This window comes from Urtica dioica, unplaced genomic scaffold (genome assembly GCF_054948205.1).
Source record: "Urtica dioica subsp. dioica isolate 48M unplaced genomic scaffold, U.dioica_male_clone48M_v1_H2 Urtica_dioica_male_H2_contig_21, whole genome shotgun sequence".
NCBI lineage: Eukaryota > Viridiplantae > Streptophyta > Magnoliopsida > Rosales > Urticaceae > Urtica > Urtica dioica.
The window spans coordinates 26,690-43,870 of record NW_028297222.1 but is presented as its reverse complement, the minus strand read 5'-3'; the positions used below and the strand labels follow the sequence as shown (position 1 = coordinate 43,870).

Sequence of the window (17,181 nt, the reverse complement as noted above, 5' to 3'; positions counted from 1 at the left end):
TTAAAGAGAAAATAAGAATTATAAAGCAAGTATCGTATTCACAAACAAATAAATAAAACTAATAATTCCCATAGTTTTTCAATCAACACACGCAATCCTAAAACGCAAAGATGTGAGAGAAAAAAAAGAAAAGTATAGAAAATGCATGATGTTCTTTTAAAATAAAATAAAAAATAGTTCAATCAAAGTCTAGGCTTTTTGTTGGAGCTAGAAGTTCCGGGGGAGAGATCATCATCTTTGTTCTCCAATTCTTGGTCGATACAATTAAGCTCGGAGAGCTTGTAAACTTGGCTAACGGTGAGTTGGTGTTGCATTCCTCTTGAATTTACAAATCGCGTGTCTTGAACATAGAACGCTTTAGTGATAGCTTCTCTCGCCTTGAATATTGGTTTCAAGGAATCTTTTTGTGTACCCTGTTTTAGCAAATGTGATTTAGTTTTGTAAATTATTCAAAATAATTTAGATAAGCAATACACATATCCATTTATTGATTAACCTGCTCCAAAATTTTGGATATTTGTGAAGCCTTGCATGAAAAGATCTTTTCAGCAGTATAACCAAAGCACGTAGCTTCGAATTTCTCTGAGCCATCCGTCAAAATGAACTGAATCCTTAACCTACAAAGTACTTACACGCACGTGAGAGATATAGTTTCAAATTTTGAGCTCAACGATTAAAAAATTCTATGCATAGCACATACCACGGCACGACTTTGCTCTTTTCAGTTCCACAATTTTTGCATGTGAAACGTTTATTGATCGGGAAGTTGGTTCCTTTCTTGCAATTCGAACATGCATTGTAGTAGAAACGTTGTTCATAATTTACGACCGACGCCGTCGCTTTGACCCAATAATTTCCAGATTTATTCTCCTACTCAAGTTTGAACTTTTAGACAATGAAAATTTTAATTTAACAAATAGAACGTAATAGTTTTCTTTCATACCTTCATCTTGGTATTTATGAATTCAGCAAGTAGCAGTAAATCTTTTTCTTTGGGTGGTGGTATAGGTTGCGTCGTTGGGTTCTTTTTTTGTTCTTTTGCCAACTTTTTTAGACTTGATGCATTTTCCATATTCCTAGATTTTGGAAAAAAAAAAAGGTTAGTGTTAGCAAAAAAAATTAAGACCCACAAGTTGAAGTCACATGAAACAACATGCATGTATATACCACAGAGAAAGAGTTTTGGCAATGGAGAATTTAGGGTCGATATAAATTGTGCTCGATCCTTTTGTCGACAAGACGATGCCACCTAGGAAAACAAAAATTATTCAGCGATAATTCGCCATATGATATTAGAAATAGGTCCAAACAATTATTGAGTAACCATTATTAACAATCCTCAACAAATAGTATAGATTTCTATAAATTCACCCTAATCGTAATTATTACTTGTGTAAAACGTGTGTGTACATATATATATAGATCGGTTTTGTGTGGAAATAGCAATTAGCACTAAGTAGTATTTTTATTAGCTACCATATTTTTATTATTATTATTCTTTATAATAATAGCTGTTGAAACTTCTTTTGAATCTTGTTCATGCCTTAATCCAATCTGTTGTGGCACATATTCAACAACTATTTGTATGCCGTAAATCTCTAATCTACGTAAGGTATATTATAATTTTTTTACGTCATACACATATGGATTTGCGAGCTATTCAAAATAGATCAAGTAATGGAACTAATTTAAATTATTTAAAACCAATAAGTTATAATGGAGTACAGTTTATCTTTCCAGTCAAAAATAGATACTTCGGATTACAGCTTTGTGTACATATACAAGTAACTCTTTTATGTGGCTATGTAAAATATATATATATATATATTTATATGTATATGTATATGTATTATTAATTATATATCTTAAATAAAATAATTAATTATTAACATTTTTATCCAACAATATAGTTAAAATAAAATTAAAAAGGGCCTGGTTATACTACTCAAAATCAAACTGGAGAAATATTATCTATCAAAATCCAGAATCTCGAGGTTAAGAGAAAATTACAAGATGGGTGTATATTTATATAGACAAAAAAAGAAACACTCACTTTTCCACAGATATATTGCTAAAATGACGATCCCAAAAACAGAACATTAGGTTACCAAAAACACAGGAAAAAAGCTAGTTTTTAAAACATAAATTTACTTGTAAATCTACATTTTTTTACGTACAAAACAAAAGGTTACCAAATTCTATGTGTGTTATTGGTGAAAATCTACATATTTTTACGTACAACAAGGAAAGGCTGTGAAATTTTAGTAATTAAAGCATAAGCATAAGAAAATCTACTATTCTGTAAGGTTTAGTTAAACAGCCTAAGAAAGTTAAGTTTTTTATAAACGATAAAATATAATTCTAGTATGGCTAAAAATTTGAGTAATTAAAGCATAAGAAAAAAAAAAGATTTACCTTGATAGTTTTTGGCTTTCAAATTTATTCCTGCAATAACCGGCCTGGTTTTCTTCATAGCTGAAATTAGGTTCGCTTCGTTTGTTGCAAAATTATCCCACAACGCTAATTTGATTACTTCAAAGCTGAGAGGAAAAATTAAAAGTGTTAAAAAAAATTAATGAGTAAGAAGTACCCATGAGAATTACAAAGAAAGACGAACCTTTGATCGATCAATGTTAACTGGCAGAAATCTACGTTGTTTTTTTTATCTTGTTTCGAAATGTGAACGACGACTCCTAAGACGTCTGCCAAAAAATATGTTATGAAGATAAAATAAGAAATAATACAAAGTTAGACATCATTTTGAATATGTATGAGACAATTTGTTAATTTTATAATACGTACTCAAATCGGTTTCTGTATCGATGAAAGTCTTGCACAAGTCGAGCGAAGTGAAATTGTATAATATTTCGACCATTTCTATGTTATCTTCTTGCACTTCTTCAATCGTTGTACTTCTTCTAAACGTTAAATGAGTGTGTGTTCCATGTAATTTGAACGCAGGTTTTTCTTCATCCACCGTCGCATTTGACACATTATATGTTTTCCCTAACTCTAGAGTGTCTTGGAGAGTCTCGACGTCGTTGTTGAATATTGTCGCCCGTATCTTGTTTGCCTATTAAAAAAGAATTGTTTAAAATGGTAAAAGTTATTAAAAAAAAAAAAAAACAAACGTTGTTTTTTGAAAACACTAACCTTCGAATCAACCAAAACCATGTTTTGGTGTTTGGCTCCGGTGTCTCTATTTTTCTTCGGACTTTGTTTTTCAACGACTGTTAATTTCGATGTCCATTGGCGGTCGCTGGGATTTAATTCTGGGATTAGTTTTTCGACGACTTCGTTTCCGTCTTCGCTGTTTGAACCACCGGAAAACGACGACCAACTCCGGAAATTAAGAAAAGAAAGTGTCATGCACATTTTTTTTTTGAGTTCTATTTTTTTTTTATCTCGTTCTACTCATCGTTTTATAGAAAGAAAATATTTGTGTGCGGTGGAGAGAACTTTTCATAACCATTATTTTAAAAATATTACACTACAAAAACACTGCTGGATGTCTAAATTTCTATTAGCAACGAAACCAAAACAGAGGAAAAAATCAGTGGGAGTGATGAACAAGCTTTACCTGGATGATGATGATGTTGAAGAAGAAGACATGTTCGATTTTGGCGGATGATGTTTCCCCGGGTGTGTAATTTTGAATTTTGTTTGAAAGGTGTGTTTCTCTTCTTTATATACTATCGAAAAAACGTGTTTATTGAGGGGATGCATCAATAACTGCTTTTCAGTTCCAAATATAACTGCTAGACAGTTACGTTTATTGCTTATTCGGTTTAAATTCGAAATGGGTAAACTGCCCGTGTTAGTTATTTCTGTGTTAGTTATTTCTTTCCACTACTGTTAGAAGACGCTCAACTCCCCAGCATCCAAGTCTCCGGTTATTACTTCAACTGTTTTAAGCTCACTTTCAGGTATGTAATCTGAGGGTTTTAAATTTACATTCTTGCCACTGTGTTTTTGGCTGGAGAAGATTACCAGCGAGTAATGAGAATCGTCTGTAGATGTAGTGCCCACAATGAGTTTGATGTTTTGCTTGTCTGAGAATAAATATGTTTTATGATCCTCAATTACTTTATTTTTCTGATCTTATATAATGAAAATAGTAGGACCAGTTGTTGTAATTACTTCCAATTAATTACTTTCTGGCTTGCCTAAAGTAAGTTACCAGTTGGTCACAGACGTATAACGTTCCACATGAGAAGGTTTTGTAAAAAAGGTGCGTGCTTCATTATTTTTCAGCCACCAATGGTCAAACGGGAGCTTTTCTCTAAGTTTCCAATGACTTTGTTAAGCAGTAACACCACTGTTATCCTCTCCGTTCTAACCTCGTTTGCGATTCTCGGACCGCTTGTTCTTCGAAACGGTGAGCTACAGACCCGGAGTGTTCCTGCTAATGGGCGAGGAAGTGAAAGTGAACGCAAAGGAGGATTTTCGAAAGCGGCTCGAGAAACTGATGGACGAGTCTTCGAGTGAAGTCGAGAATTCGGCCAAACGTTTCTTGATCAAATAGATCGAATTCACCGTTTTTGAGACCATATACAGCCTCATGCAGTGCACTCCGGATCTTTCGGGTGGTGATTGTACGGCGTGCCTCGCTGAGGCTATCGAACGTCTGTCGATATGTTGCGCAGGCTCTCTGGGTGGTGGAGTTTTGTTACCCAGCTGTGCCGTTAGGTATCACTTTCACCTGTTTTACGAGAACGACACTAATTGCTCCGCTGATGTACTTGAACTACCGCCGCCGCCGTGGCCCACAGGTCAGTAGAACAACGAAAAGGTTATCTTTAAAGGCTTATTAATTGAGTCAAACAAAGTTCTAGATTGTGTTTTGAAGTTGTGAAATTTTTTGTGAGAAAAAGCAGTAATTTTTTTCAAGATTTTATTCAAGTACAATTAAGGTAGATTTAAACAAATAAAAAATCTTAGGTTTGGTTTTCAACTTCGTCAAAGTCTTCATCTTTCTGAAAATAAAACAAACTCATATATTTTTTTTTTTAGGTGTTTTTTTTTTTTTTTCCTTTTCATTTGCTTGAGCTGAAGCAAATCGAATGTGATCGCTTCTGAGAATAAAGTTTTTTTGAATGGTGCCCTGTTTCATGAATTTGATTTTATCTCCGTGGCAGGAATAACTGTATGGAAAGCCGGTGATTGTGGCGGATAGAGAGATGGTGGAAGAAAAGGCCGACGAGATTCTTTCAACCGCTCACACATCTAACGTCGCTTTCCTCATCGTTGGCGATGGTTTTGGAGCCACGACTCACACGGATCTCGTAGTGCGAGCGAGGAAACTGGGAATCGAAGTGAAAGTGGTTCACAACGTGTCAGTGATCGTTGCCGTCGCGGACTGCGGATTGGAACAATACAGCTACGGCCAGATTGTCTCGATCCCGTTCTTCACTGAATCTTGGAGACCCGATTCTTTCTACGAGAAGATTCAGCAGAATCGCAATATCAGCCTTCATACTCTTTGGTTGCTAGATATCCGGGTGAAAGAGGCGGCTATGGAAGCGTAATGCAGAGCTAAGAAAGATTATGAACCTCCGAGATTCATGATGGTCAACACGGCGATCGGGCAGCTCTTGGAGGTCGAGCAAATAAAAGGAAAATCTGTGTACAATGAAGACACTGTGTGTAGGAGAGGCGCTGCGAGAATTCTACACAACTGCTTGGTTATGAATCAGCTATACTATACACGTTGTTGCGGTTTTAAGGAAATTTATTGCAAGTAGTTTTGAAATCGATTAGTTCTTTTAAGTAAACCTTTTCAATTGAGAGTCATGGTTCCCGAATGGGACTCAATCCGTCACCGACACTGGCAAAGCCAGAGGTAATTTTCGTAATTTTGGCGTGTAATATTATGGTATTTTTTTTTTTAAAAAATAAGTGTATATGCATACGATGTACATGTTATACATATATTTATGACTACTGGTTTTTTTTAATTGAAGCAAAAAAACAAGCCTTTGTTATTTGCAATACCCACTGTATTCAACTACAGAGTACAGTCTGATTGTTGGCATTTGAAAGGCCATCATGATATATTTGCATTATCCACTTTTCACTACAGATATGGACATATGTTTATTCAGATGAATTAAAAATATTGAATAATTAGCAAACCACAACTCTTGTGGGCAACCAGATAAAAACACCCTCTTTCCCTAAAATTTGAATGGTGTGGGACACAGACATTTACCACATATAATAGTTAACACCCCCAATTCAGCTAAACCCTAAAGTGCCATGAACATGTTTCCAAATCTCATGCAGGAGAAAGACAAACCGGGCATATATTATACACGTCAAATAACCGATATTCAAGTAGTAATGAAAGTAAAATAAAAGGAAAACTCAGCTGAAGCTGTGATTGACCTTGAAAGGGTCCAATAGGCTGCTGCAATAGCTTGTGGAACCCTGGGAGAGAGCTCTTGGTGGCCTTTCCACTCCTCAAAAGGCTACAAAGCGATCGGACTTTCCACAGCTGCGGAATGGACGCACAGCAACAGTAGACTGCAAAACAATCCTGAATAAATCACTCCCCTATTAACAAGGACTGTGAATCAGTCAGCATGTGAACATATCGGATTGGAAACCAACGCTTACCATGTCGTCGCGAAAAAACCAAAGGGCCCATCAGAACCATCATGATATATTTGCATTTTACATATTTGCTTTTGGCTTCAAGGAAATAAGGAAATATGCCAAACATGAGAGTAAGAAGTTGAAATCCTAATTTGTTTTGGCTGTTGGTGATGGTCTTAGTGCATTTGAAATCCGAAATCCTAACTCATATTTGCATGCAAAAGCTGGAAAGGCCATCAAGAATTTAAGGTATTATACACGTACCCATGTAATAGAAAGAACAAGATTTCCAAGTTCAATTAATGTTGCAAAGACAGTAGAAATGCTTACAACAACAAACTTTAGAGCCGATATTTGACGCCGCTTGGATGTCCCTCTATACTAACAGACGGCAGCGACACCGCAAGGCTTCCCAGGTTCACACAGTACGAATCCCAACAGCCCATTAGTCTTTAAATATACAAGTGTCACTACTTTTTTTTTTTTTTTTTGCTGTGTCACCCAAGGATTCCAAGCAGCTGATCAAAGAGTATTTCAAAGCCTTGTAACTCATCAATAAAAAACGTTGTAAAAATTGTATTATAAAAAAATAGGAGTTCCGAAATACGAACCTGCATCCGGCAATCCGACTTTCGAAGCACCAGATATCCCTCCTTCTCGTAGTGTCTTGGATCGCGATCTTCGTGAACCTCTCTATACGAACCAGGTTGTCAAAGTAATCAAGCATTTCCAAGCCCTCGACACGCACTTCACTGTAATCAAGTTATTCAGAGAACGAAAAACCATTAGAGTAAAAGAAGAGAGTCAGAAATAAAAGAAATAAAAAATTGTTTGTATCGGACCTGATATCCAATACGGGCACGTAGTTTCAGAGAGCGAAAGTGAAAGTGAAAGCTTTGTTGTCTGTGTTCCTCACTCAGGGTATCAATCTGAGCTTCGCAGGCCTAACACATACTCCGAGCGTCAACTCGAAGCTACATAAAACAGAAAAGAAAACGACTGTTAATGAGTAAAAAAAAGTGCACACATTGGGACAGATGATCCAACACCTTACCTACAAGACAAGGTCTTGAATTCCTCGTCGGTTGACTTGACGAGGTTGACTTGATCCTCAGGACAGCTGATGTCTTGGCGTAGGCCGGAGTAAGAGACAACGAGCCATCGTCGTTCAATCAAAGCCTGTTCCTCGCGAAGACGAGCTGTTCCAGAGAACCGGTATTCCCAAACTGCAAAAAAATGACAGGCTATTATAACCAATAAATTTAGGATTCTTTTTTTCGTGTCAATGTTTGTGAAATTATCTGTGGAAAGGAAACAATTCAGTTTCCTTTAGAAGATTGCTTGTTAATTAATCGATCAATATTGAAAGTACTTAACATGTGTGCATATGGTTAATACGTTAGAAATTCCTATGAAAAGTTAATCCGTCGACACAGAAAGCAGCCTATACTATATATGTTGCGAAGCAATTTATTGACGAAGAACAGTACATTATTAAACTACGAATGGCAGCTGAGTGAAGTAGGTAATTTTCTCATTTCGGAAGAATTAAGCATAAGCCGTGAGGGTATTAAAATTAACGCTTACGCCTTGGCAAATACAGTTGAAGCCCCTGGTCCTTTTAAACAATTTCGACCACAAAAGTGCTCTAATAATATGAAAAATACCTGCGAGTGATGATTACGACGGAGCATAGTACTTGGCGGCCAACAACGGTCCCTTTTCAACATAGAGGGATGACGTTAGAGATCGAGAGAAACTTAGAGATGTTGTCGACAGTAGATGAGTAACTATAAACATCCAGCTAGCTTTAAGACGTCGTGAAACACAATGTTTTTTGTGCACCCGAAAACAACGTTTGTGGATTCTGGACTTAATAATACTTTGACTGATTTTTTTTCCCTAGCCCGTGATAATGCAACATAAAGCTGTCCGTGCGAGAAAACAGGTTGAGGCAAGTATAGTCCGACAAAATCAAGTGTCTGCCCTTGGGCTTTATTGATGGTCATAGCAAAACACAGTCGAATCGGAAACTGAGTTCGCTTAAATGCAAATGGATTTTGTTGCGTCTCCAGAGGTAAAAAAGGAATCCTAGGAAGAAAAACCTGTTTTCCTTTGTGTTGGCCATTTGAGATTTCTGCTTCTATAATATTTGACGAAAACCTTCGACAGACGAGTCTTGTTCCATTTGATAATCCTTCGGCTGAATTTAAATTCCTCAATAATATGATAGGACAGTTTTTTTTCAGTCGGAGTTGATGTGGAGGAATGCCATTTGGGGTTAATGTGTTTAAGAAGTCACTTTGAAATGTCTGCTCAGTGGCATCAATGCAGTCATCGAAACTGTAGTAATTATGAATATCACCTACAAACAAAAAAAACAAGGAGGAACATTTGAAACTGTTAATTGGATTAATCAATTTTAAAATTACGTAATGGAAAAAGGTAAGTCGGTTTTAATACCTGGGAACAAATCGATCATCATGTCATTTATCGCGTCAACAGAGTCATTTTTTGGTGTGAGAATAATATTATTCATACTATAGGATGAAACATCATCCACGTCAGACAACCTTGGGAAAACCTATCCAAAGAAATTCGGAAGCTAAATATTAAACAACATAAATTATTTTCGAAATAAAGTATGCTTAAATAAAGCGATTTTTAATATACCTGATTGATGAGCAAAAGAAGTGATGTCCTCTCGTCAACAAAAGGAAGAACCATGTCATTTGGAATTTGTATATAATCTTCATTGTTGATGCCTCCATTTCCGTTCCCGATTTGAAGTAAATAATTTGAAAAGTCTGAATCAGTGCTCGCTCTTACGTTGTGATGAAGTTTGTATCTTTGAAATGAGTTCCACAGATAAGAGTTGACAAGCGATGCGTTGGCAACATCTGAACGATTACCACGTGGAACAACTGGCAAAACCTGCCTAAAATCGCCGCCGAAGACAACAATTTTTCCACCAAATGGCAGCGAGCAGGAATTTAAGTCTTGCAGTAATCTATCAACGGCTTCAATAGAAAAGCGATGCGTCATTGGGGCTTCATCCCAAATGATAATTGTTGCAATGCGTAATAAACTCGCCAGCCCTGATTGTTTACTCACGTTACACTGCATCGATTCCTTGATTTCAAGTGGAATTTTGAAACGGAAATGAGCCGTTCGACCTCCTGGTAAAATACTGGCCGCAACACCCGAGGAAGCCGTCGCCAATGCAATACAACCACGCTTTCTTACAGCAGCAAGCAATGCACAGTAGAGAAAACTTTTTCCAGTTCCTCCGGGGCCATCAACAAAAATAATAGCTGAATATTTTAATTCTACACAGCGCATGACATGTTCGAATATGACTCGTTGTTGGGTATTTAACATCTCTGCTGAATGTATGTCAGCCGACGAGATCGGTATTCGTCGTTCATCGTCAATAACTTTGGCATTTATTTCATGAATGCTAGCCTTGACAAATGATGGAGCGATCGAAAAATCATTTATATTTCTTCCAAGCATTTCAAGCATGTACTGTATTTCTTTAAGAGCCGATTGTTCTGCATTTTCCGAGGATAGACCTTTGTGGCTGAGATCAGCTATCATGTCTTGCTTAAATCTGGACCAAATCGAAGTTGGGTTCTCAAGTTCACAATATGCCAATAAAATGACAAACAGCCGGCGTAGCTGCGATGGCATCCCAAAGAAAGTGGCTTCCTCGAAACAAATTCCATAATGATCGTCGAACTGCAAAAGTCCACGAGCTAAGCATGCGTCTCTAAAAGTTTCAGCAACGACTTCATTAACACATCTTAAATCTTCAAAAGAGGTAGGACCTTTGCAATGAGATAGTAGCAAACGCAAATAATATCGCTCTCCTTCGGTCGGGCCCACCGAAACCATTCTGCCTATGACAAGTTGTTTTTTTCTTTTCATCCAAAATTTTCCCCCGTTGTGCCAGACAAAATGTTCGGGTATTTGCTTATACAATAGTTTTCTGGCTACTTGATCTATCTTGTTTAGGTTGAAGAATTCGGTGAGCATACTTTTGCATAACGGAGCAGCCGATAAAACGTCTTTAATATTTGCGTTGTCACGAAAAGCGACCTAATAAAAAATAGTGAAGTGTTAAAATAACAGATTTAAATGGTGTAGGAGGTTAAAACATTTATTTTTAACCTAACAATTGTATTGGATACCTGTTGTTTTCCAGGTAAATGGATTTGAAGTGGCAGCACGTGGGGAAACATTTCGTTAAGCGAAAACCCAAATATTCTCCAAGCAGCTTCTGGCGGAGCAATCCATCTTGCTTGTTGAAATTGTTTAATTTCGTCAACATCTGTTTCATCGTGACTCTTTTCAAGTGAGAACATGATACGATCATGGCCTTTGTATATGTACTTGTATAAGTATTTCACGGCCTTAATGGTTGAGCAAATCTCGACATTTAGATGACAATCAAAATTAGCCAATAGCCATGGATTATAAGGTACAACCCATCTATTATCGAGCTCTTTTCTTCGAACAATTACTACTGGACCATTTGAAGGCCGCTTGTAAAGAGGATAAGAGTCTTCGCCAAATTCAGAAGAATCAAGAAACGGTCTTGGGTAATGATCTTTGCACTCACCATTTTTTTTCATACATACATTTTTTGGATTCAAGTGTCCACAAGGTCCATGCATCATGTGTTTCAAGACAAGTGAATGTAACAACGGTTGCTCTTGTTGAAGAGGAATCTCTGCACAAACAACACGGTCTATCTGTTCAGAACGGTATATCTTCGAACCAGCCTTTAAAATGATCAAGAAGTGAGCATGTGGCAGTCCTCTCTTTTGGAACTCAACAACGTAAACATACGCAGCAACCGGTCCAAAAAACTTTTCCTTAACAATATATTTTTTAAGTTGTTCTACTTTTGCTCTGAAAATCCGAGATGTCAGATCTGGTCTATTCTGAGCTAAATCAAATGGCTTTAACTGTTCTTGGATTTCAGGCCAATTTGGATTACAAGTGATCGTAAGGAAAATATCCGGCTTTCCGAATTTACGGACCAGAGCCATTGCGTCAAGATAGCGTCGTTGCATATCTCTTGGACCACCAATAAATGACCCTGGAAGAACAATGCGTTTACCAACCTCCACACCTCTTGTGCACCCCATTTGAATAGCATCAACAAGACCCTGATATAAGTCAGCCCGAATGTGTTGTTGATTTTTTCGAAGAAAATGTAATCGTCCCGTTTCAATTTTAACGTACATGTCGACGATGTATTGTTGGAAGAGTCGACCAGCGTGTAATAAAATGGATGTTTGGGGATGGCGGATTTGAAGCTTGTAACAATAGTAATCCCGGCAAGAAACTCTCGATTTGCGTTTCCATGTTGTGTCACCTATGAAAATAAGGTAATTATGAATTACAATAATAAAAATACGTATACTTAACGAAATGGAAAACCATTGCAATAATACATTTATGAGTACGAAAAAATAAAAGAACGAAGAATAAGGAAAATGGAAAAATATAAATAGAAGTACCTGTGTTCCGTGGTTGAAGTAATTCTTCTATATTCACTGAATTACTTTTAGAATTTCGTTGCACCGAACCAAATAAGTTGGACGATCCGAGTGTGTTGCGAGGAATGTTTGGATGCCAACCAGTTTCACCACGTGGGAATAAAATCGGATATTGTAAAGGGTCATAGCATCCATAGTCATAACGAATAGTATGCGTACGATCATCTGATCCATGAACAACAATATCCCTGTTCCATTGGTCACTTGATGGACCATCTTCTACCCACATTGCTGCTACTTGAGAAACACATGGCAAATTAAAAACCCGTTGATCTAGCCCAGGATCCGTCTTTATACATATAGTGAAATCATGAATGTCAGGAACATTGGTCAACTTCTTGAAGAACTCGGAATACGGATTTGAAGCCATGAGCGCCATTAATTTCTCGATAACAAGTACGTCTAAATTATTTGAATATTGTTGACGATTTTGTACTTCATGATCTGTATCATGGAAGTAAAGTTGAAGAGAAGAAATTGCATTATCATCAGGATTTAATGTTTTCATCCAATGATAAATTTGACCTTGAACACGGAATGTATAAATCCCTGCATTTTGTTGCAACAATTTTTGGTCCAAATGAACACCCATTGATGTGAACGCGAAGCTTGAATTATATATTCTGACATAACGACGAAAGTTGTCTGATTCTGATCCGCTGGCGAAGAATAAATCCTGAAGAATAGCGGGCGTTTCTTCCGTCGTCAAACGAATTTGACCAGAAGAGCAACAGAATGTGGGTGGCTCAAACTGGAATTTCAAAGCATCACAGAACGAACAATTTTTCTCGGCTTTTAAGAGTTGAGGATGGTCAGGCAGTTCATAATCTCGAAACAAGTTCCTCAAACCAGTAGTATCTGGGAAAAAAAATAAGGAAGACAATAAAAAAGGACTTATTAATCTAAAATATCTCAAATGCATTCCAAAATAAATTAAAGATTGAAAAACTGATAATGATCAGAAAACATAATATTTGTCACCCAAATAATACAATTAGGAAAATTCTAGATTATAAAATTACACTTAAATAATGTTGTCAACGAGCATAGTATCTGAGCGTTGAAGTATTAGTTGCAGCTCGTTGGCGCTTTGTTTGCAGCTTTTTGGCGCGTGTTTGGAAACTTCTTATGGCAAAAAAGAATTGAAATTGTTTCGCACCTTTGTAGTAGCTTCACAAAAATACAGAACATCGAATACATTACTACCCAAACGATTAAACAAAGTCAGAGGGTAAAAAGAGCAAGAATGATAACAAAATTTGGAAATACCAGGACAAGGATTATTGAGGTCGACAGCATCAACGGAGATTTGGTCAGGGAAAAAAGCTAATCTCCGACTCTTTCTGTACTTGGGCTTACGGTGACCAGCTTCCTGTATCTAAAAATTAGATTCAGTTTAGAAATTATTAACTAAATATAATTTTAACAAATTTATATTTGAAAACATAACCAAACCTCGTTTTGTAACTTCTTTCTTGTGCAACTCATGAAGTCAGCTAACAGAGTTTCAGAAGGGATTGAATCGCTGCCTTGATCGGTGGAAGAGGACGCCATAGTGTTAGCAGACAAGGATTCTCGACGAGACATTTTCCGTTTCTTAGGCTGCTTCATTTGTACCAATTAATCTGGACGCATCTCAAAGAAGCACAATTAGATAAAACTTTGACAACATTCTTGAGAGCTTAAATAAATTCATACTCATTATCATTCAGTAAACAAGATTGGTAAAAAATATTGGAATTAATTGTTAAAAATAAACTACACAAATTATGGCCTTGAACATAAATAGAGCACATTCAAAATGGGAAGAAGATAACATAATAATTAATTTAAGATTTCAATTAAGTATCCAAAAATTTTATTCCGCAAATTTCTAGCAGAAGAAGTGAACGAGCTGTTACTTACCTTAACCGAGACAAGCACGATAATTCGGACGTCTCACTTGTTGCGTTGTTCGAAAAGACACCGCGTCGGATCTTCTACAAATTATTGAGACAAGGATTCCGCAGTTCTTCCCTGCAAGAAATTGTAGAATTACTTAGTTCCAAACTCAGTATATAGTTTTAAAAAAAAAAAAAAAAAAAAAAAACAAACTGACCACTTCGTTGAATACACAAACTCAAACAAATTGACTATTTGCAGTGTTCATAATTAGGTTTTTTTTTTAAAAAAAAAAAAAAAAAAAAAAAAAAAGAACCAAACTCACCACTTCCTTGAATACACAAACTCAAATAACGTATTAACCATATGCACACATGTTAAGCACTTTCAATATTGATCGATTAATTAACAAGCAATCTTCTAAAGGAAGCTGAGTTGAAGATTAACAAGGAAACAGAGTGAGATTTCTGGGGTTCTTGTTAGAGAATTTTTTTCTGCTGTCTTTGTAAATGAATCTTCGTTTTCCTTGTCTTCAATCCAAAACAGTCCAAAACAGCAAAAAATTTCTGTATAAGTAAATAAAACCGACAGGTTTTTCCTTGGTTTTTTTTAATCATACTGAACACTACAATTGTGAATCCTGTTTCAGTATTTTGACCAGCCAAAGATACACAAAAACAAACTTAAACTTTACATATCTGACCACAACACAAACAGATTGAGCTAACATTTTCAGTTCATGAGAGACCAGCTGTATGTAACATGTGCTGAAAAAACACCAAACCAAGACACGAAGCTTTACCAAAACATATTGTAATGCATTAAACACAAACGAAAAAATGTCAAAATTGACGGCAATCTAACAAACGCATATGTGAGTCGGAAATTAACATAAGAACTTGATCATCAAGTACAGTGTGCACGGCCATGTTTCTGGAAATTAAGCACAATATTATTCTTCTGTTAACAAATATCAGCAGATTAATCTCCTAATAAGTAAACAAACAAAGCAAAGTAAAGCGTTAATATAATCAATTCAAAAGGCCTAGAAACACATTCAAGCCAGTGGAGAGAGAAAACCAGCCGAAAATTAATACGAAATAATCCTTTTTCTGCGGGAAGGAACAAACTAATCGCAAGAAAAACGAACAAACGAAGCATTCAGATCTCAGAAAAAAAAACCCCCAAAATTAAAATTTAAGGGCGTAGTTTGACAAACCTTTGTGATCAGAATCGCAAAACCCCAAACTAAAACCGTACAGAATGAAAGCCCCAATAAAATTGTGAATACTGTTTCAGAGACAGACAAATTTTTCCTCTACAAACTAAAACCGTACAGAATGAAAGCCCCAATCAAGATAGAAGAAGACGACGACGAGACATAAACGGAGACTCGAGATGATGAAAACAAAGAGAGCGTAGCGTGAAGAGTAGCGGAGACGATGAACACCGGTGATGTCGCGCTAGGCAGAGCGTTTCGCTGGCGCCGAGGGAAGAAGCACGAATGACAGAAGAAAGCGAAGAGAAAGAAAGAGACGCGACTTTAAAAAAAAAAAAAATCGGCTTACACTTCTATAGAAAACCAGCGGTCACGACTTTAAACCTAAAAGAAATTGGTTTGCGTAAGGAGTTGGCTGACATGGCATGTTTTAATTGGATAAACCCTTATGAACAGTGTTTTTGCATTCACGCTTATTATATTATATTATATATATATATATTATATAATAGAATAGATATATATATATATATATATATATATATTTATGTAGAGAAATTTCATTTTCTGGGCTTAATAAACCATTAAATATCAAGATTAGACCCTAATGTTTAAAAATATCTAAATATGAACTTTTGACCCAAAATCGGACACAAATACCCTTGATTCAAAAAACCCATGTGTTTTCTCTCATTTTCAAATGATTTTCATCACAAATCTTTTTCATTTTCGAATTGGTTGCGTTAGGATTAGAATTTTCGGTGGTCGAGCTCACCGCTGAGCTCGTGGGGTTCGGGGCAACGCCCCGATTTTTTTTTTTTTTTTTAGGAATTTGGGTATGTGTTCAGTTTCGATTTTGAGGGTTTCACCTTGAATTTCATCGTACAGCATCGTACGACATCGTACAGCATCGTACGATGTCGTACGATGAGATACAATGAATCTCACATTGAATCTCATCGTACGACATCGTACGATGAGATACAATGTGAAACCCTCAAAATCGATAAAATTCATACACATTATAATGTACTATGTCGTACGATGCTGTACGATGTCGTACGATGCTGTACGATGTCGTACGATGCTGTACGATGTCGTACGATGCTGTACGATGCGATACGATGAGATTCAATGTGAAACCCTCAAAATCGAACCTGAACACATTCAATGCTGTACGATGTCGTACGATGATGTACGATGTCGTACGATGTTGTACGATGTCGTACGATGCTGTACGATGCGATACGATGAGATTCAATGTGAAACCCTCAAAATCGAATCTGAACACATACAATGCTGTACGATGTCGTATCTCATCGTACGACATCGTACGATGCTGTACGATGTCGTACGATGCTGTACGATGAAATTCAAGGTGAAACCCTCAAAATCGAAACTGAACACATACCCAAATTCCTAAAAAAAAAAAAAAAATCGGGGCGTTGCCCCGAACCCCACGAGCTCAGCGGTGAGCTCGACCACCGAAAATTCTAATCCTAGCGCAACCAATTCGAAAATGAAAAAGATTTGTGATGAAAATCATTTGAAAATGAGAGAAAACACATGGGTTTTTTGAATCAAGGGTATTTATGTCCGATTTTGGGCCAAAAGTCCATATTCAGATATTTTTAAACATTAGGGTCTAATCTTGATATTTAATGGCTTATTAAGCCCAATTAATGAAATTTCTCTTTATGTATATAAGAAGTTTTACTTATGTAGCGCATAGAAAAAAAAAACTTATATATACAGTTACTATACACATGTTATTTAAATAAGGCTATGTTTAATACAACTAAAACATCTATTACTATATACATATACATAACACAAGAAAAATAAATAAAAACTAATTTAAAATTCTAATTCTTTGGTGGCGAGGTTTTGGGGTTTCACAGTCTCCCCTACTCA

General features: G+C 36.4%; 3 protein-coding genes, 1 long non-coding RNA gene and 1 pseudogene across 6 annotated transcripts; 1 reads left to right on the top strand and 4 right to left on the bottom strand.

The window, feature by feature from the left end:
- Positions 1-182: 182 nt before the first annotated feature.
- Positions 183-3,667, bottom strand: LOC149376268 (replication protein A 70 kDa DNA-binding subunit D-like). The gene is made up of 10 exons (XM_089606520.1): positions 3,581-3,667; positions 3,154-3,340; positions 2,803-3,073; positions 2,618-2,702; positions 2,416-2,540; positions 1,168-1,249; positions 944-1,076; positions 701-870; positions 497-617; positions 183-413 (listed from the first exon to the last, which is right to left on the bottom strand). Exons 1-10 carry the CDS (start codon positions 3,610-3,612, stop codon positions 183-185), a joined length of 1,437 nt encoding a protein of 478 aa, XP_089462646.1. The 5' UTR covers positions 3,613-3,667.
- Positions 3,668-3,799: 132 nt separating this feature from the next.
- Positions 3,800-5,955, top strand: LOC149376267 (uncharacterized; annotated as a pseudogene).
- A 115-nt stretch (positions 5,956-6,070) lies between these two features.
- Positions 6,071-7,842, bottom strand: LOC149376266 (uncharacterized). 2 transcript variants are annotated; one of them, XR_016295380.1, is made up of 6 exons: positions 7,652-7,842; positions 7,440-7,571; positions 7,209-7,349; positions 6,928-7,115; positions 6,619-6,821; positions 6,071-6,525 (listed from the first exon to the last, which is right to left on the bottom strand). It is a non-coding gene; the product is annotated as an uncharacterized LOC149376266 (long non-coding RNA). The 2 variants fall into 2 exon arrangements; XR_016295379.1 differs by having other exon boundaries at positions 7,209-7,344; positions 7,652-7,839.
- A 1,419-nt stretch (positions 7,843-9,261) lies between these two features.
- Positions 9,262-10,494, bottom strand: LOC149376265 (uncharacterized). The gene has a single exon (XM_089606519.1). The coding sequence runs from the start codon at positions 10,492-10,494 to the stop codon at positions 9,262-9,264; it is 1,233 nt and encodes a 410-aa protein (XP_089462645.1).
- Positions 10,495-11,442: 948 nt separating this feature from the next.
- LOC149376264 (uncharacterized) lies at positions 11,443-15,613 on the bottom strand. 2 transcript variants are annotated; one of them, XM_089606525.1, is made up of 8 exons: positions 15,268-15,613; positions 14,073-14,183; positions 13,623-13,792; positions 13,437-13,545; positions 13,190-13,337; positions 12,129-13,025; positions 11,851-11,983; positions 11,443-11,774 (listed from the first exon to the last, which is right to left on the bottom strand). In XM_089606525.1, the coding sequence occupies exons 6-8, from the start codon at positions 12,757-12,759 to the stop codon at positions 11,567-11,569; spliced, it is 972 nt and encodes a 323-aa protein (XP_089462651.1). In that variant the 5' UTR covers positions 12,760-13,025; positions 13,190-13,337; positions 13,437-13,545; positions 13,623-13,792; positions 14,073-14,183; positions 15,268-15,613; the 3' UTR covers positions 11,443-11,566. The 2 variants fall into 2 exon arrangements, with proteins under 2 accessions (XP_089462651.1, XP_089462652.1); XM_089606526.1 differs by lacking the exons at positions 11,443-11,774; positions 11,851-11,983; positions 12,129-13,025 and having other exon boundaries at positions 13,063-13,337; positions 14,073-14,178.
- Positions 15,614-17,181: the final 1,568 nt, after the last annotated feature.

What these genes read in the sequence shown, in the direction of transcription:
- LOC149376265 (XM_089606519.1), bottom strand. Translation starts at nt 10,494, where the DNA reads ATGGTTTCGGTGGGCCCGACCGAAGGAGAGCGATATTATTTGCGTTTG.
- LOC149376268 (XM_089606520.1), bottom strand. Translation starts at nt 3,612, where the DNA reads ATGTCTTCTTCTTCAACATCATCATCATCCAG. An exon ending in GCCAAAACTCTTTCTCTGTG is followed by an intron (nt 1,077 to 1,167) that starts GTATATACATGC and finishes TCCAAAATCTAG; the next exon opens with GAATATGGAAAATGCATCAA. An exon ending in TATCCAAAATTTTGGAGCAG is followed by an intron (nt 414 to 496) that starts GTTAATCAATAA and finishes TTGCTAAAACAG; the next exon opens with GGTACACAAAAAGATTCCTT.
- LOC149376264 (XM_089606525.1), bottom strand. Translation starts at nt 12,759, where the DNA reads ATGGGTGTTCATTTGGACCAAAAATTGTTGCAACAAAATGCAGGGATT. An exon ending in ACTTCAACCACGGAACACAG is followed by an intron (nt 11,984 to 12,128) that starts GTACTTCTATTT and finishes TTATTTTCATAG; the next exon opens with GTGACACAACATGGAAACGC. An exon ending in CAACAATACATCGTCGACAT is followed by an intron (nt 11,775 to 11,850) that starts GTACGTTAAAAT and finishes GACTTATATCAG; the next exon opens with GGTCTTGTTGATGCTATTCA.